This window comes from Buteo buteo, chromosome 12, assembly GCF_964188355.1.
Source record: "Buteo buteo chromosome 12, bButBut1.hap1.1, whole genome shotgun sequence".
NCBI classification, from domain to species: domain Eukaryota; kingdom Metazoa; phylum Chordata; class Aves; order Accipitriformes; family Accipitridae; genus Buteo; species Buteo buteo.
Genome location: NC_134182.1, coordinates 6,687,041 through 6,711,314, shown reverse-complemented (window position 1 = coordinate 6,711,314; position 24,274 = coordinate 6,687,041). Strand labels below are relative to the sequence as shown.

Below are 24,274 nucleotides of genomic sequence, written 5' to 3'. Positions count from 1 at the left end.
CTCCTGCAACCAATATTCTTTTAACAGAGACAACAGTGTCACAAAACATTTATCATGGATGTATTTGAAGGCAAGCAATGGCTCCTCTAGACAATGCAATTTCTTACATTGCTCACGTACCCTTCACTCTTGGTAGCCGGGAGCTGCTTCTTAAGAGTTTCTTTATCTTCAGCTTTCAAGATGCTGAAGCCCAGGAGCTGGGTGGCCCCATATGCCGGGAGGAAACCCAGCTCTGCTCGGCGGCTCACAAAGCAGTCTGGATGGTACCAGTTATCTATCATTCCCAGCTGCGGCTTTTCAGGATGCACCATCTTCTTGGAAATCCGAATCTGGCCCTGAGGTAGATTAAAGCGACAGAAGAGCAATTGTTAGGCCATTCTGGCTAGAGCAGGATGGTAATAACTTACCGACATGCTTCCTCCTAAACACCTGTAAAATAGGAACAGTTCCTCTATCAAAGCTTGCAACTTTTGTTCAAGCCCTTTCACTACAGCTCCTCTGTTCTCTTCAGTACTCTTTCTAGGTCAAAACCCCCAGCTTTTTAGGTAGTTTTCTGTTCAAAAACCACTCAAAATTGGTAATCCTGCAGTCTTTACTTCAACTCCCAGTAAGCTTGAACAAGCAATACTCACATGACCAAACCCCATGTAGGCAACTCCAAAAATTAACTTTATGTCCCTACCACTCAAGCATCAGTGCTAATATGATCTCACCCTATCTTACTACAAGTTACTTTGCAGATGCCAAACAAGTAGTTGTTTTAGGTGCTTTTAGACTGCAATATTTCATGCTCCAACAAGTAAATGTCTACACAAGTCACCAATGTTTCTGCAGATACAAGCATACCAGCACTGGTGTTTGGCCCTTGCCAACTTTACCCGACTGGCAGGTCTATTCACATCTATCAGAGGCTCACAACTCCATTCTGCCAACTGTCTTTAAAAGCAGAACACCAAGACATGTTAAACCACAGGGCTGCGTCATTAGTCAGCTGCATCACTGTTTTTGTCTGCTTTCATGAAGTTAATATGGATACACTGCACACAAGCAGAGCTGGTCTGGCTGAGGAGGAGGAAGAGGCCAACACCTTTGCAGTGCTGCACCAAGCAGGAAAAGCTGCAGTTAGCGGTGGCTTTCTTGCTACAGAAATGCTGGCGAGCCAGGTTCCCTCCTGCTCTAAGACCCAAGTGAAAGGAAGCATCAGCAGGTTTGAAGGCCAGGCTACAATGCCTGAGGGATGCCTTTACTGTCAGCTGTCCAGGATGCAGCTGCTCCTCAGACACAGAAATGCAGCTCTGCAAGTGCTTTCCATATGCAGGACAGACAGGAAGCAATTATAAAAGTCACTGTTTGAATTGGAACTGGTGGGAGAAAAGACAAGAGATGGAGCTTTTTACCTTTTCTATTTTCTGTTCACAGCCTTTGCAAGTACTTCTGTTAGACTTGGCATATTCTGCAGCAAAGTCGTTTAGGCTCTTCTCAGCCTTGCCACCTCCTTCCTGTTCCCCTCCTTTTCCTGGAGAACAAAGCAAATACAGAGTTCAGCTTTAAGAGGCATCCCCTTATTTTCTTATTCTCTGTCTCAGATTGTTAGCAGTCTGGATTAATAAACCTCTGTGTTCCAGCAACTCATCTGTCCAGAATTTGAATACAGAGCAAGATAAGCAGTCCATGCTCAAAAGCACTTTTAAAATAGAAAGAGTTCTTTAAACAGCCAAATAGCAACTGTACAGGATTGCTCACTTAATGATTTTAAAAGACTTTCAAAGGTACACAGAGCTGATCCTTTTTACCTCTTTCCTGAAAGCAGTGTAAAATGAGATCTTACTGGAGAACTGACTGTAACAGGAGTCACAAATAGCTCTGCTTCAAAGCAGAACTCCTCTTCCCAACTGCCAGTTTCCTTTTATTTTTTTGTATTACTACATTTCAACAGGCAAAGATCAACCTAAAACTGCCCAGCATCCTTGGTTATGCAGAGACGTGGTGAGTTTAGTCTGGTCTGTACTTAAGACCCTTCTCACTTGTTCCCCTGATTCACTAGTTCATGGTATAACAATTTCAAAGAGCCACCATAACCATACGCTGCAGTGAAGGTACCATTAAAACAACATACTACAACAACATTTGTTAATATTGAAGAACTGAAAACAAAATACACCAATCATGATAACAAGAAATATTTGGCAGTACATCTGCCAACTGACTTGGCTTTTTACCTTGTTGATTTAACATGCTGGATCATACTGCCAGTGTCCTAGCCCTGGAGTGCAGAGACACCACAACAATTCTTCCAACATCACTTGCTGAAGGGACACGGCAATCAAATAACCATAATAACAGTTTGACAAGAGGCAGCATGGTTCCATCCAAACACTAAGAGACCTCTGCTTACCTCCTCCAGGGCCTCCAGTTTCAATGGCTTTCTTGATTTTTTCCTGATCTTCCCACCGGAGCTCAGGGAAGCCATCAATGTCTGCATGGGACACAATTCGAGCCCGCTTCCAGAAGCAGCTGTAGTGGTGCCAGTGAGGGACTTTGCCATCAAACATGGGTGACTAGGAAGAAAGCACATTAGGCCAAGATGAAGCAACTCGGAATTAAGGAAAAAAAAAAAAAAATCAAGATAAAAAGGACTATCTGGGTAAACACAAGTGATTTCTTTTTTTTCTTTTTTTAATTAAGAGATGGATACTATTTAGGACAAAGTCTAAGAAGAAAATCTAATATGACAGGCAAGCTGCTGGAGAGATGTCCCAAAGGGGATAAACGTGGAAGGAGCATTTACCTAGCTTAACCAGTTCATCACCCTGCTGCTTAGCCGTCTGTTTTACTCGAAACAAAAAGGTCATAGCATCAGCATGGCTATACCAACCCTGAGCAGACAAGGAGAGACTTCTTCTCTATGAGAATCAGACCATCTGCAGGCACGAGCACAGCAAAACAGAGGTTGTGGAAGAAGTAACACGAGTAACAGCACGTGGCTCATCTGCTACAACCTCCTTTGAGACTGCTGCAGCACAAGAGGCTGCTGGCCTTGCTCTGCAGGACCTTCGAGTGCAATGCGCAATCCCTTTGAGAGCCACTTCAAGCAAACTGCCCATCGCCAGGCACAAGACAGGAGGAGCAGCTCCAAGGACTGTGGCCTGAAGAAATTCCTGAGGGGGCTGCAGGAGGCAGAGGCAAAATTTAAGGGAAACACCAGAGCCCAATGAAGTCCTGCATCAGAACAGAAGCATCACCCAAGTCCTCCCTGACGTGCAGCTCCCGAGTGCCCTGCCTTGCACCAGCCCCGCTGTGGAAGCGTTCCTCTTGCTTATGACTCAGACACGTTAAGTACCAACCTGGCATCGTTCCAGTTACCCATCAGACAAAATAACCGTATAGTGGTTTGGCTCCAAGTAATGCACAGAAACAACTGCTGTACTAATAATACTCAGCGTTGTATAATTATTATTACCAATGATACAGAATTAATGACCTAGGAAAGCATTCTACATATCACTCACCAACAGGAGGGAGATCTCCAAGCTGAAAATAGCAGAGTTTCGTGCATGAGCAGGAAGGAGGAGGAAAGGGCTTTGAAGACCACAGCGTGGGACTAGGAAAGCTGGGAGCCCCAATTACAACTAACCATCAACCAAAACCGCAAGAGGACTTTTATATTTCCAGCTGGACTCTTCCCACAAGCCAGCATTCGGATTACCTGGTTACCCTCACAGTACCACAGCCACACGACAGTCACTCTAGGGTTGCTCTCAACATGGCTGGAAGTCACACGCAGCTCTGGCACTGAAAGTTGGTCACACCTGAGCTCCGGGCTCATGTTTGGAGTTTTGCTGGAGGTCTCCTCGTGGCTCTGTCTCTAACACAAAGGCTTTGGAGGCACAAGGCACTGGAGTGCATGGAATGGGGCAGAGCAGGCTCAATCTTTAAGACAACCATGCAGCGAGTAGATCTCCTCCACTACATAGAGTTGTGCACCTGGAGCACGACTTTTCTCTGTGTGGGAAATGAAACTTCCAGGCAAACTAGACCTTGTTTACACAACTTCTCTCAGCTCACCTATCTCTAGACCATAGTTTCCTAAACAAACTATGGAAAAAGGAGAGACCAATTCGCTTTCATATTGCACATGCAGGTAACAAAAGCTGCTCAGTTGCAGCTGGAAGCAAAAGTCAAAGCTGTGCTGGTCGTGCAGGATGTGGGTGCCCACCCTGTGCCAAACACCGAGCATCCCACTGTTATTCAGAGCTCTTCACTTGAAAAACCAAAACAAAAGGGCTGTTGTAGTAGAAACCCAGCTAATAACTTGGTCTGGGCCGCCCTTTAATTTCTTCTGCACATTTTGCTAAAGACCTCCCATCGCAGAGGCTGCTCTGCAGGGGACTTCCCCAAGAGGAAATGAGGGGCCCCTGGGTGCTCTGCTCTGGTGAAATTCAGGCCCTGGGGTATGCTCAGCAGCAGGGTGTGAAAAGTGCTCTGCTGGCACAAAAACTGGCAATGGGGAAGAGGGAGCCCTTTCCAGAAGAGATTAAGCAAATTCAAGAGGTTGTGGGGGAAAAAAAAATAATTACAAGTGGTTGGTGTAAGACGAGAAGTTTGGTGAGATGGCTGGGTAAAAGGCAGTGGCTCTGTGAGGGATGCCACCGTCCCAGCTGTCCCCCTCCACTTGTCCCCAGGAGATGGCTCAATAAACCTGACCCTACAAGACCAAACTCACTCCCTGAACTAAGGCGTGCTTCGGTCCCACAGGACCCTGTGCTGAGGAAGACCAACCCGCCTCGCATCAGCTTTAACTGCTAGGGAAGACAGCAAAGGATAACAAATGTGAGGGATACTGGAGAAGCAGCAGCCGGAGAAGAGGAGGAGGAGCGGAGGAGAGCAGACACCTCCAGCGAGCGACTGAGGGCAGCAGGAGAAACAAAAGAAAAAGGCAGCAGGAACACGTGCGAGCAAACGCTGCAGCTTGGCACCGCACGGTGAAAAACATCGTTCCCAGGGGAGGGAGGCTCTGGGGAACAAAAGCGGAGGAAGGTATTTCCCCTCCGGGGAAACAGCCCCTGCCTCCAACCTGGGCAGACCTGCCAGCCCTGCCCCGGCAGCCAGGCGTCCCCTCAGGGGGAGCCAAGCCCCCCCCACCCCCGGCAGCCCGGGCTAAGGGCGACTGGGCTCTTCCTCGCCCCTCTCAGGCGCAGCCTCTCCCAGGGGCACAAGCCACTCTCGGCTGCGCAGCGTGGTCCAGAAATTGCTCCTCAAGCGGCTGGGAACCACAGCATCCATCTGCAGGGCTCTGCTCTAGCGTTCGCACCCCACGTCCTCGCTAGTCTTCCATAAAGATACATCCATGCATTTGCTTATCTTTCACAAGACTCAGCAACAGCCCGCTGTCCGCCAGAACGCTGCAGGTGCCTTTTCATCTCCCTTGCCTAGAGAGAGGCCAAGGCCCACAGCCTGGGCAGGCAGCTCGCCGCCCTTCCCGAGCAAACCCCCACCTCCCGGGAGAGCCGCGTTTGCCTCCCCTGCAGAGAGACCGATTCCGCCCCTCCATCCTCCCACGACAGGGTGCCAAAACAGCAGTACAGGTCTGTGCTCAATCCCCAGCCCTCCCGACACCAGACGGGGCCCTCCTCTTCATTTTGAAAGGAAGCCGAGCAAGCCTTTTCCCCAAAAGGCCAATAACCTGAGGACAGCTGACAGCAAAACATGCCTTCGCGTTCGGTTTGCTAATTGCGGTTCAGCTCTCTGTTTCAAGTCTGCAATGTACCAGTCAGCTCTGTAAAAACACCCCTCTACTGCTGGCAGCCGAAGCCTCACCGCTAACCCTACAGCTCCCCGTGCTGTAAGGGGAAACGGAGGGGAAAACGCTGGTCTGTGCACGACCTCTAACGTGTTTCGGGTCTCGGTTTTTCCGTCTCGTATGCAAAGCACGCACCAAACCCAGATTTCCCGGACCCGACACAAAACACGCCAAGTGACAGACGCTTCTCAGGGCACAGAAAAGTCGAGCCACAAAACACGCCTCCCCTCTACGCCCACCTCCCGCTCCCCCGCTCGCCGCAGGACAACAAAGAGCCTCTGCCAGCGCCCCCGAGCCGACCCCTCCGCCTCTGCAATCCTCCGCTAAGGCGCTTAGCGGTGAACTTTGCGCCGCTTCACCTCCAGGCGCCTTTACAGCCCCGGCTGCCGACGGCGGCAGCTCCCACCCGACCGCCCCGGGGGCGGGAGGGCGGCGGGCAGGGGTGCCGCGGGGACCGGCGCTGCAGCGGAGACCGCGGGCAGCGGCGGGCCAGGGCGCCTCTGCTAAAAATAGGCTGCGCTCAGCTCCCGCGGCGGCGGAAGGAGGCCCGGCCGAGCGGCTCCGGAGCGCCGCGGCGGGCGCAGGGAGCGGAGCCCCGGCCTGGCCCCGGCGCGGAGCCGAGCGGTCAGCCCGCCCGCCCCCCTGCCGGCCCGGGCCCCGCCACGCGGTACCTGCACCATGAGGGCCAGGCGCAGCGAGTCCTTGGCGATGCTCTCGCCGCATTTCTTGCAGGAGGCGCGGCCGCTCTTGGCGTACTCCGCCCGGTACAGCTTCTCCGCCGGCTCCGCCATCGCCGCCGCGGAGCCGCCCCACGCCGCGCACCCACCGCCCCGCGCTCCCCGCTCCCTCCCGCCCGCCCGCCCGCGGGAGCGCTAGCCGAGCGCCGAGCGCCCACTCCCGCCTCAACGGCGGGCCGGATCTGCCGCTCGGGGATCGATTCGGCGCGCCTGGCGGCGCCTGGAACGTTCCGGTTTGCTACAGTGTATCAATGGGGGGGTGGGGAGAGAGGCGGCGGGTCACGTGGCGGCGGGGTCGCGCTGCCCGGGGACACCCGGGAGAGGCCGGTCCCGGTCCCGGACCCGGTCCCCGTCCCCGCCGCGACCCTTCGCCTCCCGTCCCGGCAGCGGTCCGGGAGGGGAGGGAAGGGGGCGGCCGGTTGGTTCCCCGGCCCGTACGGGTGTCCCCATCCCCATAGAAGGTCCCGCGAGAAGTTAACTCGGTAGCAAGAACAGGGGGGTGCGGAACGGTAACCGGCATCTCCCGGTGCCGCTCCCGCCGCGCCCCTCGGCCTGAGCTCTGCGGGCCCGGCAGGTCGTCCCGTACAGCTGCACGGACGGCCACGAGCTCCCGGAGCCGAGGAAAGGGCTTCAATTAACGCCGAGCCAACGTTTAATTAACGCCGCCTCCCGTCGCGCTGTCTGGGTCTGCCTGCCCGTGGGCATTTTGTGTCCAGACACGCCGGTGCCTCAAGTAGCCGCTCCGGCCGGGGCCGAGCCCGCCGAAGGCAGGCTGCCCAGGCGGTGGGAGAAGGCGTGCTTAGCAGCTGTCCCTCAGCCAAACACGGGACAGATGGTTTCACCCCCAGGCAGGAGTTCCTTCCACAGTGTGGGGGCTGGAGGCACCAAAAAAGAGCTCTTCGGCGAGTTAAATCTCGGCTTTTTCTCTTACGGGAGGCAGTAGCCTCTCGTATCAGCAGAGGGCGTTGCGTTGGTTCTGCAGCTTTGCTGCAGAAAGGAAGAGGAGGGCACTGAAGTTAGACCAAACCCTTGCTACGTATTTGTCGTTAGTTTTATACTGACTCTGGAATTAGGCTCCAGCTGAAGCAGGTTGTTCAGTCCCGGGTGGGCTTCAGACACCTCGCAGGCATCAGTGGGAGTTGCACACCGGCATCTTAGCAAACCTGTATGGCCTGAGGTGTTAAGGCACCTCCGACCTTGTACTTTCCATCTCCCAGATTGTCACACGTTTGCTATGAACGTACGCAGCGTTTGCCTTCACGGTGAGCCCTCCAACAGCCTGCAGACAAGCAGTGTGCCGGGGATGAAAGGATGTATCCTGAATACATCACTACACGTTTGGGGACGGAGGAAAAAAAAGATCTCCGTAAAGCACTAGATGGTGCTGCGTACACGCAGTCAGATACAGGCGCTCGACACAGCGGGTCTTCGTTAGTTCTAATTGCTTCTTACAGAAGTTCTTGAACCAGACGCCAGCGATGCAGAGGCAGATCAGCGCATTTAGTCTCACGCTGGAGAAAAGTGAAAGACCCGGGAGAGCTCATCCAGATGATCTGAGCGGGAGCCAGGGGTGGTTACTCCCCGTGCTGCCCAGCATGCCTGCCAGGGGCTTTGCCCGGTTTGAAGGTGACTAGCAGTGAAGTGTGGAGTTGCGTTCACCCATTTCAACAAACCTACTGCCACCATGCTCCATCCAAGGTTTTCCAAGGGAAAAGCAAATTACACGTCAGCCAGGAGCTGACATAAAAAAGGTCAAGCAAGCAGTACTTGCTCTCCCAAATATTTCCCAGCTTCCCAAGATGTGTGGCTCAGGGATTTCCTGCATGCCATCATCCTGGGGGGAATTTTTCTTCCAAGAATTTGTCCAGTTTCTCTGAAAATACTCTTTTGTTTATATGGTAGTTATTTATAGGGTTTGAGCAAAAGAGAAATGGCTTCTTGTTCATGTTTCCTTGGCTGGGGCCATTTTCACTTCTAAAGAAAGGCAGCCCTGTTTAAATACCAAAGCGCTGTTCCACAACCTGCAGCCTAGAGACCAGCAGGGGATCTGTAAGAAATCATGAAGTAGTCTACAGAACCATACACAGACATTCACAGGCACGCAAGCATGAAAACAAGCAAAGAAAATGACAGTAACAAATGGCTGTTCAAAGTTCAGCCCAATTTTTTTTGATTGTGAATGCAAACCACTGAGTTAATACTATACAAAATGGGGTTTAGTGGATTTTCTTTTTTAAAAAGGGTAGGTGGTTCCTCTGTATGAATGAGCTCAAACTGCTTGAAAGGATCAGGCTCAAAGCTCTGGGTGCTTTACCTTTTCAACCTTACTTGAGAATATGTACAGGAGTTTGTATGGTTATAACCAGCCTGAGTCTTGCTTTGAAACAGGAATGTCTACACAAAAAATAATGACATTGTTATGATTCTTTTTACTGCAATGTAATTTTGTCTGTAGGCAAACCATCATCCCGATTTGTGGTGTTAGAGTTGCCAAATCATGTTAATCCCTTTCATAAATATATTGATCTCGACGGACCTGCCTCGCTCTGTGTCTTTGTTTCCCAAGTGTGGATCACAACACATCCCTTCCCTTCTCCCAGGGCAGTGGGAGTCCAGCGAGTTAGTGCTCACGCAGGGCCCTCAGTAATACAAACAGCGCCGAGGGTGCTAAGTTTTGTTACAAAACAGAGAATGCTCTGGTGGCAGCATCCGCAAGGCCACTTTCCTGGGGGACCATCCCTTTAAGTAAATACAGTATTTCAAGAGCCCCGGTATTTGGCTGCTGGGTTTTACCAGAGGCTGCAGCAGGAGCAGGGGCAGTTAAAGAGGGAAAGATTTTTATGATCCCATACAGGCTGTCTACATCCTTTTCTAATAATATTTCCACCTCAGTGGACCGCTGACTTTTGGGATCTCGTTGGATGACAAGTGCTGCATGGACATGTGAGACCAATGGTTTGTTTTTCCTCTCTGTTACCAGAGCAGAAGTCATGGGTTACAGCACCAAAATCCTTAGAGATAAGTTTTGTTTATCTCCAAATACTGACGCTGAGATGCCAAACTGGCTGCTGGTGCTTACAATGAGGTGCTTGCCAGGAAAAACCCATATGACATGCAACCATAGACTCCCATAGCTCGCTGTGCTGCAGACAGGAGCGTAGGTGAAGAAGGGGATCTAATCAAAGGGTCTGATTTGCAGGCTTTGTCATAAATGTCAGTATATTTGGCATTTTTCTTAAAGCCTCTGTTTCTGGAGTCATGTGATTATATAGGAATCTCACTTACCTTTAGGATGCCCCCAGCTATTTCTGACCTCCAGAGGCAAAACCCCCAAAACAGCAAAGAAGAAAAGAGCAACCCAAGGAACCCCAGCTCTGACAGTTTTGAGTATCTCATGATGTGAAACTCAATGCCAAGCATTCAGGTGCCTGGCTTGTGACTTCAGGGCACCACAGAGAATTGTCTTTTCCTTTCTGGTCCACTTTGCATTAGATTCCTCTGGAAGCCAGAGGGAAGTGGGTCAAACCGCTGGTACCAGGAAGCCATAAGATATCTCATCAGTGTCACAGGACCAAATGCTTCCCCTCACATTGTGCTGACAGTACCCTGAGCACTAAATCTTCCAGACTGCGTTGCTTTGGGCTCCATTTCTGACACATGCTTGAGATGCCTTCCTACAAGATTTCCACCCCACTAAGCATCTCATAAAGGGTGAGAAAATGTTCAACGTATAGAGGGAACATTATTGCTTATAGCCTGTAGGGGAGTCAGAACGGTCCCTGCTCAAGTCTGGATTTGTTGCTGGGGTAGATGTTACATTATCTGGCCTTTGATATCGGATAGCTTGAGAGTTTTGTAATAAAAACCCATGCAGTGCTAGATTATCCTGTCTATATTGATGATCCAGTTCTTTCATGCCACTGCACATAATCAGTATGGCTGGTATGACCCTGTTTGCATTTAGGCAATAGGCTACAGGCAACAACTGCTATGGTTTGGCTGTGATTTCCTTGCTTATGCAAGTGATCGTCCAATTGACATCAGTGAGACTACACCAATGGAAAAGGGATGCAAGATCATGCACCCCACATCTAGCTGAGTGTCATATTGTCTTTTCTTTCCACTGAATAAATCAGAGGTCTTACCTTCCTGTCTGGGGGTTCTAAAAAATGTTTTGAATAGCTTAATAACCTCCCATGGGTCCTCTCTCCTGGATGATAATTAACATATGCAATCTCTTAAACTGAATTTAGTGTGTTCCCACAGGGCAGAGGTGAAGTTTTGGTTCACAGAGCTGACTTCTTTCTCAGACCTCCTGAGCAATTTGGCATTACAGACCAGCAAAGAGGTCTCTAGGAAGCAGCTCTGATGCTTCCTCCATTCTTTAGAAAGCTTCCTTAAATAAACCTGTTTTTTCAGCTTTCCAGATGCCTGGGAAAATAGATGTGGGAAGAAGCAAGGAAGGAGGGGGTGATAGAGAAGCAGCATTTCAGACTGGCTGGGAGCTTAACTGAGCAGCCTTCTTTTAGTAAATTCAGTGGTAACATAACAGTGGTGTGAGTTACACATCCTGAGTCTGGGGAAGTTCACAGTCTGAAGTCAGTGGCAGAGAGCTGAGTGCAGCTACAGTATTTGCCATAGTTAGTAACTGGGTACTTGCCAGGGTCTGAGGATATTCACTCTGACATGAGCCCCGTAGAGGAAGGACTGTGCCATTATCCCTGTTTTACAGTCCCCATGTGGCAACTGAGACACAAATGACTATTTGATGAAATTAGGGAGTGGGGAATTAAAAAAGGGTAAAAGGAAATTTGTTCTCATGGCAGGTTAATTAAACCAGAGTCTATAGCCAATGGCAGATGTTGTGGCAAAGTAATGCTGAAAGAAATTATTTAGAGTTCTCCTAACTGCAAATGTTAAAAGCGACATAAAACATTGAGCTTTGGAGATTAAGCTCATACCTAATTAATGATGGTCATGAGAAGACGTAACATGGGGAAAAGATGATCCTCAGTCTGACTGTGGGGCCTTCCTTTGAAACGCTCAGTCCAGTAAGTTGGAGATGGATGAGCACTCGCCAAATAGGCAGCTGTGGTTCATTCTTGATTTCTGCTACCTGCCAAGAAGAGTAAGAAATCATATCCAAGCAAAAAGCAGATTGTAGGTCTCCCAAATCTCAGGCTAATCCCACAGCCATTTGGTCAGCTTTGGGCACAGTTCATGAAAAAATTACAGCAAACTCCTTCTTGGGCTACCTTGCTACTTTTTTGTGTGGATGCTGCCCAGAAGCTTGTTCCCCACCTGAGTTCCTAAGCATCATCTTTCCCCCATGTGGTGTAGTGTGGCTGTTAAGCATCCTGCCTGCGTGGATGCCTCTTGTAAAACACTTTGCTGCCAAAGGAATGAAGCACCAGCTGCCACACTGGTAACGTTCAAGAGCAGGAACCAGGAGAGAGAGTTGGAAAGTTCATGCTCTGAGATCTCTATGTGCCAGTCCCAAGCTGTAGGATTATGGAGAAGGAGTTTAGTTAATGCTGGCAGTTTCCCCATCCAAAGCTCTAATCTCAAATACATCTTGTCTCCCCATAGGCTTGAAACCAAGCTGTGAATCCTGACTAAGAGCACCACACTGCTCTGGCCCCATGGCAGATGACCACACCTCTGGGGTGGTAGATACCTGCCCTACCTGTGCCAGCAGTCTGGGTATCCTCTGGCCCAGCACAGCTGCCAAAATACGTATTGGGCAGCACAAGATACCAACTAGAGAGTCTGGATATGGCTTCCAGTCTGTGTTCTTGAAAATGAATAAACAAAAGCAAAAAAGAAGAGCCAGAGGGCTAAAAGGGACAGAGTAGCCAATGACACTCTCAGTAGCATTGCGCTAATGGGCTACAGAAGAAAATGACATTTCCACTGTTTTGTGCATGCTTTGTGGTAGATTCAGGCTGCACAAATCTATAGGCCCCTTCCACAGATATCAGCTGTCTCTGAAACAAATCTGTCTTTGAAATGGCGATTTCTTACAGCATCCTGTGTTCTGTTAAAAAGCAGTGAAACTGCACATGGAGTTGAAACATGTCAGGTTACTGACCCACCTAATCCCTATAATTTATCCAAAATCTAAATAGCATCTGATTTTGATGGACACAGTTGAGACCTTGCCTTCCCAGCCCGGCTGAAGACAGACTTTGCTTTGCTTGTACCCACACTGGCTCTTTTTGTCAGGCAAAGGCCAGACATACATTTGTTCAGATGCTCTGCAGTTCTGCCCAGGTGAGCAGCAGGATGTTTTTTCAGGTCTTTGAGGACCCATTATGTGACTAATTCCAGTAATTCATTAAGTACAACAAATGAATGGTGACAGTGGAGGCTACACCACCCCATAATTCATCTCCCTTGCCTCTTGATGAGGAGGTTTCCTGTTACACTGGACAGACCTGTCCTCATCGCTCTCCTTACAGGCTCGCTCTCATTCTCATTTGCCTTCAGACACAGACATGTCAGGTCCCAGAAACTTTGTATGCTCTTTTTCTTCGGTTGCCAAAAATCTGCAAGATGCTTCCTGTCTATAGGACCCCGGGTTTAGCTAAGAGTTCAGCATTGCTTACACTCATTTAGAAGACCTAAATATTTCTGCCTGGGTCATAAGTTGGTAAAAAGCCAGTCTAGCTCCTCTGTAATCAGCTGGTTTCAGAAAACTGTGAACTGCTTGTATAAAATGCCACAACAAGGAGCACTGATCATTTATCTAATCAAGTTTCCTTTCTGAAATATTTCTCATCTTTGACTATTACAATCACACAGCTTCATGTCAGTATATATCTCCAAGTATGGATTTTATTGTGACAGTCGTCTTTTAAATGGTGTATTCCTGGTAGGGAATCTTAGACTTCCTTTGTAACTAATAACTGTTAGGGGTTGCTTAAAGGATAATTGGTTTCTTTGTCTTAATAAAAATGAACATTTTTTAAGGGCATCTGATGTATACACAGATCTGCAAAATATTCAGCCACTAACTTAGGCGCCTTGCATTTATTCAGAGTTCTAATTCTAGAGATCCCATTTACACAATTTACTCTGTAGTGATCACACAGAGAGGGAAGGCTGGAAGCAGAGGCCAGGAGTCCTGATGTCTGGTCTCCTGATCTTGGAGAACAATGTCAACACTGAGTACCCACACTTCAGTGTTGCTTTGATTAGAGCAAACCATGTACAATCAGATTAACTTTGCACCGTGTTTGTAGACAAACTATACATAAAGCACACCAGAGAGCTAAAGTGTACAGGACAGTGATAATATATGGCATAAATTAAAGAAAGCAGTGATGAAAGTGACTGCTTGATAAATACATAAGTCCAGCCAAAGGCAACATATTTCAGAGGAAGATGTTAGTTTTCAGTAAAGCTGCAGCAATCTCTGCGGCTACTAAGTGAACTTTAGAAAGGATTAGCAGCCCCGGAAACTGAAGTCTGCTCTTCACTCAGAGAAAAACTGCATGAGGGCAGTACAAGGCCAGTTTTGCCACCAAGACAACGTATTCCTGGGCACACTGACCTCTTGGTAGGGGTAGGAGGGGAACCAATCCACCTCTTCGCTGAGGTCGCGGGCAGCCAGAGATGGCTGTGCCACTGGTGCTGAGGAGTGGACATGTCCCTTCTGCAAGTGAGCTGAAATGAGGGGCCCCCTTCATGAGGCTTAGCACATGTTCAGCTGCTGGCAGCTAATTTTGGGTACAGTCAACTTCAATTACCTATGGGGAGCTTATATGGCCCTGACTTGCCGCAATGCCACTGACTATGGTCCAGTGCTGTGGAGGGTGATGCAGAGGACGAGCAGCTCTTGCCTACCTTGATGCACTGGCAGTGGCTGTTGCTGCTGCAGAGAAACTGGCTTTGGCATTTCTCAAAGTGGAAGACTCTAACTTTGCTCACCAGGTCTTGTTAACAGGTACTTTGCCTTATCCCTGCTTTTGCTCTGTCTGAATAAGGGATTTATTCCCAACTGCCCCAGATTCAGCATTGGCAGAGGCCTCATTGCTATTCTCAGCCTCCTCGGGTCATGTTCCCTCTGCTGTGTCAGCCTGATCCCATGGTCTACAGTTACAGTTCACAAACTGCTTTTGGAAATAGTGGTCCTCCTTTACAGTGTCTCTTTAACAGAATCAGCTAGTTGCAGGGACCAGTGCCGAGACAGTAATCTCCTGTTTCATTAAAGGACTGACAAATCAATGACCTCTGGGAGAGATCCTGGAGTCCTATGGTCTTCCTCTTTCCAGGGTTGCATGTGTAGTTGCTAATTTGTTGTCATGTGCATGCTTATCTCAGTGGCTGCTCATTAAGTGAGACCCATTATCATTACTGCTGATGGGAAGAAATGCTCAGACCCCCCACTGAACCGAGAATCTGTAGGAGTTAATGCGATATCATAACTTCATTATCTCCTTCTCTAACACCAAGAATTCAGTGACCAAAACCAGCAGGGAACATGTAGCAAGGAACTTGTATCTCCAAGCCAAGGGAAAGCATATGGAAATCAATTATCTAGGGCATGAAACACTCATGGTTCTCCCAAAGGAAAATACTGTTTAGTTTAATCATTCTGCAACTAGCCTTAATTAGTTTTCATGCGTCATATTTCTATTCACATCCCCAGGAATCAAAATAGGCCAGTATATGACAGCATGTGCTTCTCAGGACAAAGTAAAAAAAAAAAAAAGAAGAAAAAAAAAAAGATGTATAGCAGCACTTTGTTTTACAGCAGCTTTCACATGGCGTAGCTTTCATACTGCATCTCTATTTTGGCCGCCTGACACCTCGGAGGTCAGAATATCCTGGCCGGGGAGGACCCTGGTACGAGGCAGCCCCACACAGTTGCTCCTACCTGCACAAGCTGGATAAGCAAACTGAGCCCAGAGCTGCTCTGAGGAAGTTTGGTGTCAGTTGTCCTTGTCACATCCAGTCTGCAGCGTCTGGCACATGGGGGCAGAGAAGTCATGTGAGGGCAGGTGATGGCGATGCCATGGTGAAGCAGCCAATGCCATTTCTATAAATCAGCAGTTCTCCTGGCCACACTGATGCTGCTGTGGTATCATTACTGAAACCGGATAATGAACTGTAGCCTTGCTGCTGAAACAGGCACTGAATTTTTTCTCCAGTGCCTGTGTGGTTAGTGGTGTGTACTTTTTTAGCTGCTATAAGGAAAATTATGACCTTTAGACTCATGTATCCTCTAGTTTTCAAATGCCACTGATTTAAAAAAAAAAGAGGAGCTAGCAAAGCTTTCTGCCCTCCCTAGTCCTGATTCAGCAATGTTTCTGAATTCACTCCTGTGCATAGGTCTTATATGCCCGTCTAGAATTAAACATACACTTAACATGTCTTGTTGGATTCTTAAGCCTGACACCCAACACATATTTTCTTCATAATTTTGTATTACAGTTACCTATCCAGGTGACACTATCGCCCATAAGTGTGAGCTTCAACAGGAGAAGAAACTTACTATAGCTCTTCAGATACTTGAGAATACAATTCCCAAGAGACCTCTTACAGTTCTTTAAGGTTTCCTGTTTCACAGATGTTACTCTTGTGATCCTACATTGCTGCCGTTGCCATCAGGTGACCAATGCAGTGAGCCAAATTCAGGGCTGACCTTGAAGTCTGAACACATTGACAGAATTGCAGCCTTTTACTGTCTTTGGCTTTGACTTATTATACCAACCAGTTTTAAGGGGATATCCATTCCTGAGGGGAGCAGCACTTAGCATCACATATCAAATCCACCTGGAAGAACAAAAGGCCATCTCAGACGTGACCACCACAAAGTGTTGGGGCACTCACAGGCTTTTTCAAAAGAAAATTGGACAATTTATTTGGAAACTTGTTTGGAGAGGAGTTTCCCTTTGGCTCTTCTTAGTAACAGATTTGGTCTAAATTCCTTGATCTGTGCAAGGCTCTGAATGATGTTTGACTCTCAGATCAAACATGATTTTTGTACATTTTTGTTCCTCACAGGTGATCTGAACCAGTAGCTCAGACTAATTCCCTTGGAGTTGTAATATCTGAAGTCTCAGTCTGGATATACATTCTGCAGCTCTGCCTGTCTCTTTTTTCTTATGTGACCCAAATTCTGTTAATTGGGAGTGTTTAGAGAAGACAGAGCCAGACCCTTTGGAAAGGTGTACAGCAGAAGGATGAAAGGCAATAGAGAGAATTTGAAACACAAGAGATTATGACTCTGATAGCAGGAAAAAAGGATTATCACGAGTGTGATGAAGCACTGGAACAGATGCCCAGGGAGGCTGTGGGATCTCCATCCTTGGAGATACTCAAAATTTAGCTGGATGAGGCCCTGAGCAACTTGCTTTTGCTGGACTTGATTCAAGCAGAGGCCAGAAGTGGTCCCTTTCCACTCACCCCAGTCTGTGACTGTTATGAAGCCTGTTAGCAGCACATGGAAAAAAAGTAATAATTTCCACATTTTCTTTAAAGGAGCTGTAATTCTTGTGTTGGTGAAGAACCAATGGGGTAATACGGCATTTGACATGTCACCAAGGAGAAAGAGTCATAAACTACGTACAAGCATAGGGACCAAATCCTGCCAGTAGCTCAGCATATGCATTGAGCTTAATGAAATTTGAGGCTGTTCATCATTTTGTAAGATCAGTTTTTAAGAAAGGGAACCAGCATGAGATCCTTTTCACAGTAAAAGTACATGGCAAAATGTCCAGCAAGTTCAGTGAATGCAAGCACAGATGCCTCAGTTTTCAAGCTCACAATACGCATGGTAGTGGAGTCTGATGAAGAATTGTGCAAAGTGCTTCACCCCATCCTTTTTTAAAGCTAAAACCAGGACACACACCCGGAAAGGTGACACTGTGGCTGCTTTCTGAAGGGAGGCTGAAATCACAGCCATATCCCTTCAGTTCTGTCCCTGGTGGCCTCAGCTGTTCTGGATGGCTTTCTGAACTCCAGTGACTTTTCTCAGCAAAACCTGTCTTCACATCGGATTTCAAATCTCACTCAAGCTTTTCTTCTTCACGGAGGAAAGACACAAACACCAGCTTGTCTCTTTTCAATCAAGGAACATGCAGTGCCAGAGGATGAAGCATCAGATTCTTTACTCTTGATTGAGGCTAATTACTGTTTCCTCTAAAGAAGATTAGAAAAAAAAAAAAAATCCACTGGGTATTCAAAACAGAAATTGCCTGAACTCACAACCAGAGCAGTGTTGCCTGAAGGAATTGGACTGCCTGATACAACTCCAGAGGTTTCCAAATGCTTGTTTGGACATCTCATTCACAGGTGAGGAGGAAAGCCCACTGAAGGCAGCTTCTTTAGCTTGCTTTACAAGCAGCAGAAGTCTCTGCTTTTAAGAAGCTACAAAAAATCCCCACACTTGGAGAAAGTATGTTTCTGCCCTTTTGAGCTCCTCTGACCTTCACAGTAGGAAAACCAACCATATGAGGCTCAGGAATTCCTACTGTAGCCTGCAGCTGTGGCCATAATCAGGAATTTAACCCCATCTTTCTGAGCAGGGGAGGCTCCAGGACTGCAGCCTGGTGATGGCTCCAAGACACTTTGAGTCAGAAAACAGTAGGGGCTGAAGTCCTTCCCTTCCTTGTGGGCTGTATTGCCCGCGTCCTTAACATCGGGCATGACAGCACTCTGGCTGCTCGCATGCTTACTGAGTGGGACAGACACAGTCCTGCTCTACAAACTCATGAGTTGGGGGCTGTCCCTTATCAGGCAACCTCAAAAAACATGGCATCACCCCACTCTGCTCACAGTTGGCAGCACAGAGAAGTGGTCCTGAGCCCTTGCCTGGCTCCTGCCTTTTCTGGGCTCGGATTTCTGCACCTGCTCCACAAGGAGAAAAACCATGGTACTCCTCACAGGGAGGTAGACTCAGCACTGAAAGTATTTTGTAATACACAGTCTTAATGGCACAGGACACTGAAGCTCTACGTAACACACACTGGGACAAGCAAAGCAGCCAAAGAAATAAACCTCTTGGTGTTTGCTTGTTCAAAGTAGCTATCAGCACACACATATCTGCCTCCTCCTCCCCAGCATTCAGAGTGTGGGCAGAGATCTTGGAGGACAAGACATGCTGTAAGGCTCTGCAGCCAGCTATCCCCCACGCCCTGCACAAGCGCAGTGGATGCATTGCCAAGGAAAGGCTCTGGCAGAGCATTTCTCTCTGGTTCCTCACAGCTGACCAGTCTTGCTTTTCTGCTGGCTGTGGATGAATGGCTCTCTGTTGTTTCTGCCTCTGGGGTACGTATGTCAGAGCTTGGATCTTTGTTCTCATCCTTTCCCACCAGAAGTTTGGCTTCACCAATACCCCCACTTCAAGTCACAGTGACTGGTGCACAGTTACAAGATTTTACCCTCTCAGCATTTCAGCATATCATGACTGTAAAGTTTGCTTCCTATTTACACATGCAAAATGAAGAACATCACACACACAGGTTTCATAACAATTCACAGCCCTGGAAGAAGCTGCTGTTTTGCACATGTTGCTGCACTAAATCAACAAAACAATTTTTCAAGGCCTGATTTGCGGGGCAGGAGCAGAAGTCTGACTGGAAAAGCCAAGTGCCATTACCATGCCCGTGACTGAAAAAGAGGTGCCTGCCAGGCTTGAAGGGCTTAAGGAAGCTGGTGATTAGCCTTCCGCCCAGGTCTCTGTTTACTGTCTGTGAGACAGGAGGGCAGCTGGTGCCAGAGCTCTTCCCCCACCAACAGGACAGCGGGTCACACTGCAAACATTTCTTTGCATCCAAGTAGAGTACGGAGCCCACTTAGTTCAAGAAGTGGCTTCACTTTGTGAACCTGACCCCTGTCCGTGATGCACGACCTGTGGATGCTGTACTCTGGGCTTTATCTATTTGCATGTAACAAGCGTAATAAAAACGTCACTGCTGGCACCAAAAGAAGAGATTCTACTTCTCCATCTAGTGAATTTTGTCCAGAAAACTCAGTTCTAATACAGCATTCCTCCTATGTTAGATGCAATACTTTTTGGAGGAAGAAACTGTCACCTCTGACTTTTAGAAATAGGTGTTCTAATGTTGGCAATATGAAATAGTGAAAGAATAAGATGCTACAGAAAAAAATATCAGCAGATAAGTAAGAGGAGAACTAGGAGGAAGAGAAAAATGAACAGAATAGGAACATAGAAAAAAGAAGGATGAAGGACAACCTCAGGTCCAGAGCTGGGCCTTTCCCCACATCTTAGAGACAAATTTAAGTTTGAGGCTCAGGCTCTAGTACCTCCACAAACTCTGAGATCTCCTCAAGCTCTAAGATCTACATTTATGGCTGATTACTAGTTTTACAGTAGGCCAAAAAATCTCTACATCTGAATGTAGCTCGACTGTGGGGAAATGTCCCTCTGACCCCAGACAGAAAGCTTGTGGCCTGGACACAATTCTTCTCATTTACTCCAAGAGAGTTTTTTTTGTGGGGTTAAGCTAAATTCCACTGCTTAATGGTAAAGATCACATGGATTTGTGCTGAACAGACGGGAGAGGTATTGCATAAGGACTGGTTCCTGTGTTCTTTGATTAGTGCCTATTAGCCTTTATCTCAGACTCTTGGAAACACCAGCTTTCTATCAAAAGGAAATGTCACTGCTCTAGCTAATACACTTTTTTCTTTCCTTTGCAAGAGGCTCTAATTGACTTTTTTTTTCAGCTGAGTACAGCTTTAAAAAGGAATATTTAATGTCAGGCATTAAAGTTTCCATATTGGCTTGCAGAGGAAATCTCAACTCACAGAGATGCTTGTCAAGAGAAAGAAAAGGCAGACCATGCCTCCCTTCCCTGCCATACATAGGAAAGGATTTGTCTTTGTGTAGCTCTGCTATCTGATCGCATAGGTGATTTTATGTCTGAAAGCAGCTTTTTCCACCCAGTCCTTCCTGAATGGCTCTAAGTGATGGGAAAGCTGCCTCCAGCACCCACTACCTCCAGCATCGGCACATTCCATTCGACGAGACACTGAATCTGGCAGGCCTGTGGCTCACTCCTGTCCAGAAGTCAGGGAAACCTGCCAATTGCACGGAACCAGTGTTTTGCATTTTTCCCCAGCTTTACAGATCAAGCAAAAGGCATTAAAATTGCTTTGCAATACTGAATGCCAGGCTCTCTGAAGCAAATGGAGGACTTAAAATTATAACAAATCTGTTGAACACTTGTTTAATTTTGTGTCTCTGCTTAAACTCCTTGATGGCAGACTTAAAGCATAAGCATATGCTTTGCGCAATAGTGATTCAAATATTTGCAGAATCAGGGCCATCTGAGGCACTGTTCGTATTACATGACAGTCTATGTAATAGCTAGATCACAGCCATCTCCTGCCACCCCATGACAGCCTGATGGCTGATGCCAGAGCTGTTTAAGAAACCAGTGTTAATTTTAGTGAAGTGCCACATATAACATGACACACTGAGCTCTAAGGGATGACTATGTGTTCGGCAACTGCCTGCCAGCCACCTTGGCCCTGCACTGTGCCACCACCCTCGCAGCAGTAGATGCTCTCCCAGACCCCAAAGCACACACTGACTAACCCACAGCACAGGCTACAGTAGGCTCTGCTGCTGCTGCAGACAGACAGACACTTGCACCTTCTGGAAAGACCAATGAAATAATAGCCTGACCTACAAAATGCCAGATACTTATTGTCAGCCCCTTACTTTGACTTTTGCCTACAGGAATAGGAAAGCTGGCTCTGGCTGTCACTGCAACCCTCATACTCCAGCACCAAGCCTTATGTCAAAGTTTGCTGTGTTAATCCAAGACTAGAGCCAGTACTGCAGTCCTGTGCTCCCCTGGGAATTCCCTTCAAGTGTATTTTTGTGAATCCTGGGAATATTAATTGGTTGTTATTATTAACAGCACAATATAGTTTATGGGAAGGCACAGGCTGCCACATGCCAGGAGGCTCAAATGGATTTTATTGAGGACTACATTCAACAGCAAGAGTTTGCCAGATAGGAACAGATCGCACTCACTGACTATCTTGTCCACCTCCATGATGTTTCAGGGGAAGGTCTGAGATTGTGAGCTGAAAGAAGCTATACTAATGCAAAGCGCTATCATGAACTAGGCAAGACAGATGAATAGTCAAGTTCTTTTCAGAATGGGGGCAAACAAATATCAACAGGATGCCCCAAGGTTATATCCCTTCCTGATCCTGCCTAAGGGTCAGTTTGTACTGTGAAGTGTGAAAATTTCCATCTGTGTTAAAAATGGTAAACACTGCTTTTATCCAGGGGAACATCTGATCCTTTCTGGTAATCTACTAAACCATTTGCTGCCTGTGCAAATCATGAAAGGAACATTTGAATACAGCTAATTGCTAAAAATAGCCCCATTTTCAGCAGCAGAAGAGCTGGCAGTTCTTTCAAGTCATGTTAAAAATACTGCTATAGCATGACTTCAGCAGAGAGCTGCCACCTGTGCATGCTGCAAGAGTGGGACTGCCTGGTCCCTGGACGGGATTTCCTCCAACATGTGACACGACTTGTGGGTCCTACATCTCAGAAGTAGGTAAGCTACAAGGTCTAAAATCATGACTGCAGCAGCAACCGAGTGGTTGCCTGTGGTTTCTTCTTTGCATCTCTGCGTATTTCAAGTCCAATTTAAGGACACATCTCTCTGACTATTAGGTTGAAGTGAACAAAACGTTACTTCTTATTATGTAGGAGCCTTCCGGTTCCTTTGGTGTGCAAGCCTGGTGGTCTGAAGCTACAAAAATGACATGCTGATCGCTGTTGATACCTGCTAATGAAGAAGAGCAGAAAGTCACATGTGCTAGAGAAGTCCAGACAGCCAGTGATCTCTCTGGGCTGGGTGTGTCTCCACTGGTAAGGGAAAATGACTGTCACCTGCCAATGACTGCCATTTTAGTGTGTGATGGCTTGGGACATTTTGGTTATTATACAGTTTAATAAATATGTGGAAGGTCTTTGGATTTTAGAAGGTAGCCTGCTACAAATCCATTTTTCTAAACAATGTCTCCATTTCTAATCTAAAAATCAAGAGATTGCTGTATTTTTGGGTAGAAATGTTTGAAATGTTAGGAGGACATGATTTTCACTCAACATTAGCAGGAAGCTTTTGAAAACAGCTGGTTTCTGCTACTCAGGATGACGGAACTCATGCAAAAAATGCAAGTGCTGTGCTTTTAAATCCAAACCCATGATGTAGCTGTGTTTCAGTACTGAATCCTGTTTCTGAAGTTACTCTTTAGTCAAACATTTAGTGTTAGCCCAGCTGTACTTTAAATTTATGGATCTGGAAAGTGGAGGAAGAATGCATAGCTCACAGAATATTTAAGATGGTTCAGCTGGAATAGGACTAGAGACATAAGAGATGTGAATGTGTCCACACAATACACCCACTGTACAAGAGTGTAGATACACTGATAGACCTAAAGGAACAACATTACAATCAGTTTGTGCATGATGGTCAAATAGCCTTTTGCTAACCTACAATCAGCAAATGCTGGGCTGGAAATACAAGCTTTTGCTGTGCTCTGAAGACCAGCAAATTGGGACCAGCACCACAAGTGACCCAGGTGCCAGCACTGTCCCTGGACAGTGGGTCCTGCAAGCCCAACCCAAGGAGCTGTCAGTGGAAGCATGTCTGTTAACCTTGGCTGCTCAGATGTGTCAGCCAAAGAGAGATGCTAATCAAAATGTACCTGACCCAGAGGCTATACTCTGTCCTGTTTAATTAGATCTAATTTTGTTTTGCTGCCTTTCAGAAGTATAGGATAGTGGCCAGCAAGGCAGCAAGGTGTAACCATCTCTGGATTCTCCCTGTGAAGCAAGGGCTGGAAGTTGTTTCCTCCAACTTGTGCTGGTTCCCAAAGGTACATGGAAAGTGCTTAGTGGGACCTAGCAAAGAGCAAAAGTCCCAGTCAGACCAATATAACTCAATGGCCCAAAGGAACAGTGCGGCCTTCACAATTGAACTACACATCTTTCTTTTTTCTTTTTTTTTTTCTTTTTCATTCTACCTTTTTCCTTTTATCCCCTATTCTAATGTTTTCTTGCCTTCACTGCTTCTGCCAGGTGTCTCTGTAAATCTGATATCATCACAATCCAACATCTAACTAGAGAGTAAATGTTTAGGGGAAAAGAAAGGAAGAATTTACAAAACATGTATGCTACATTAACCAAGTGTCCTGGTTTCAGCTGGGATAGAGTTAATTTTCTTTCTAGTAGCTGCTATAGTGTTATGTTTTGGGTTCAGTACCAGAAGACTGTTGATAACACACTGATGTTTTCAGTTCTTGGTAAGTAGTGTTTAGACTAAGTCAAGGATTTTTCAGCTTCTCATGCCCAGCCAGCAAGAAGGCTGGAGGGGCACAAAAAGTTGGGAGGGGACACAGCCAGGACAGCTGACCCAAACTGGTCAAAGGGGTATTCCTTACCATGTGATGTCATGCCCAGTATATAAACTGGGGGAAGTTGGCCTGAGGGGGGAATGCTGCTCAGGAACTAACTGGGCATTGGTCGGCGAGTGGTGAGCAATTGCATTGTGCATCACTTGTTTTGTATATTCCAATTCTTTTATTATTATAAATGTAATTTTATTATTGTTGTTATTACCATCATTATTATTAATTTCTTCCTTTCTGTTCTATTAAACTATTCTTACATCAGCCCATGAGTTTTACTTTTATTTTTCCCCAATTGTCTCCCTGTCCCACTCAGTGGGGGGAA

At 47.1% G+C, this 24,274-nt stretch overlaps 1 protein-coding gene across 1 annotated transcript in view; it reads right to left on the bottom strand.

Annotated features, from left to right (window-relative positions):
* PARP1 (poly(ADP-ribose) polymerase 1) overlaps positions 1–6,632 on the bottom strand; it is a 38,123-nt gene extending 31,491 nt beyond the window's left edge. Inside the window, exons 1-4 of the mRNA XM_075042519.1 lie at positions 6,472–6,632; positions 2,396–2,558; positions 1,398–1,516; positions 121–335 (exon numbers count right to left, since the gene is read on the bottom strand). Of these exons, the coding sequence (XP_074898620.1) occupies positions 121–335; positions 1,398–1,516; positions 2,396–2,558; positions 6,472–6,591 (617 nt within the window). The 5' untranslated portion in view covers positions 6,592–6,632. The remainder of the gene's footprint in view (positions 1–120; positions 336–1,397; positions 1,517–2,395; positions 2,559–6,471) is intronic.
* Positions 6,633–24,274: the final 17,642 nt, after the last annotated feature.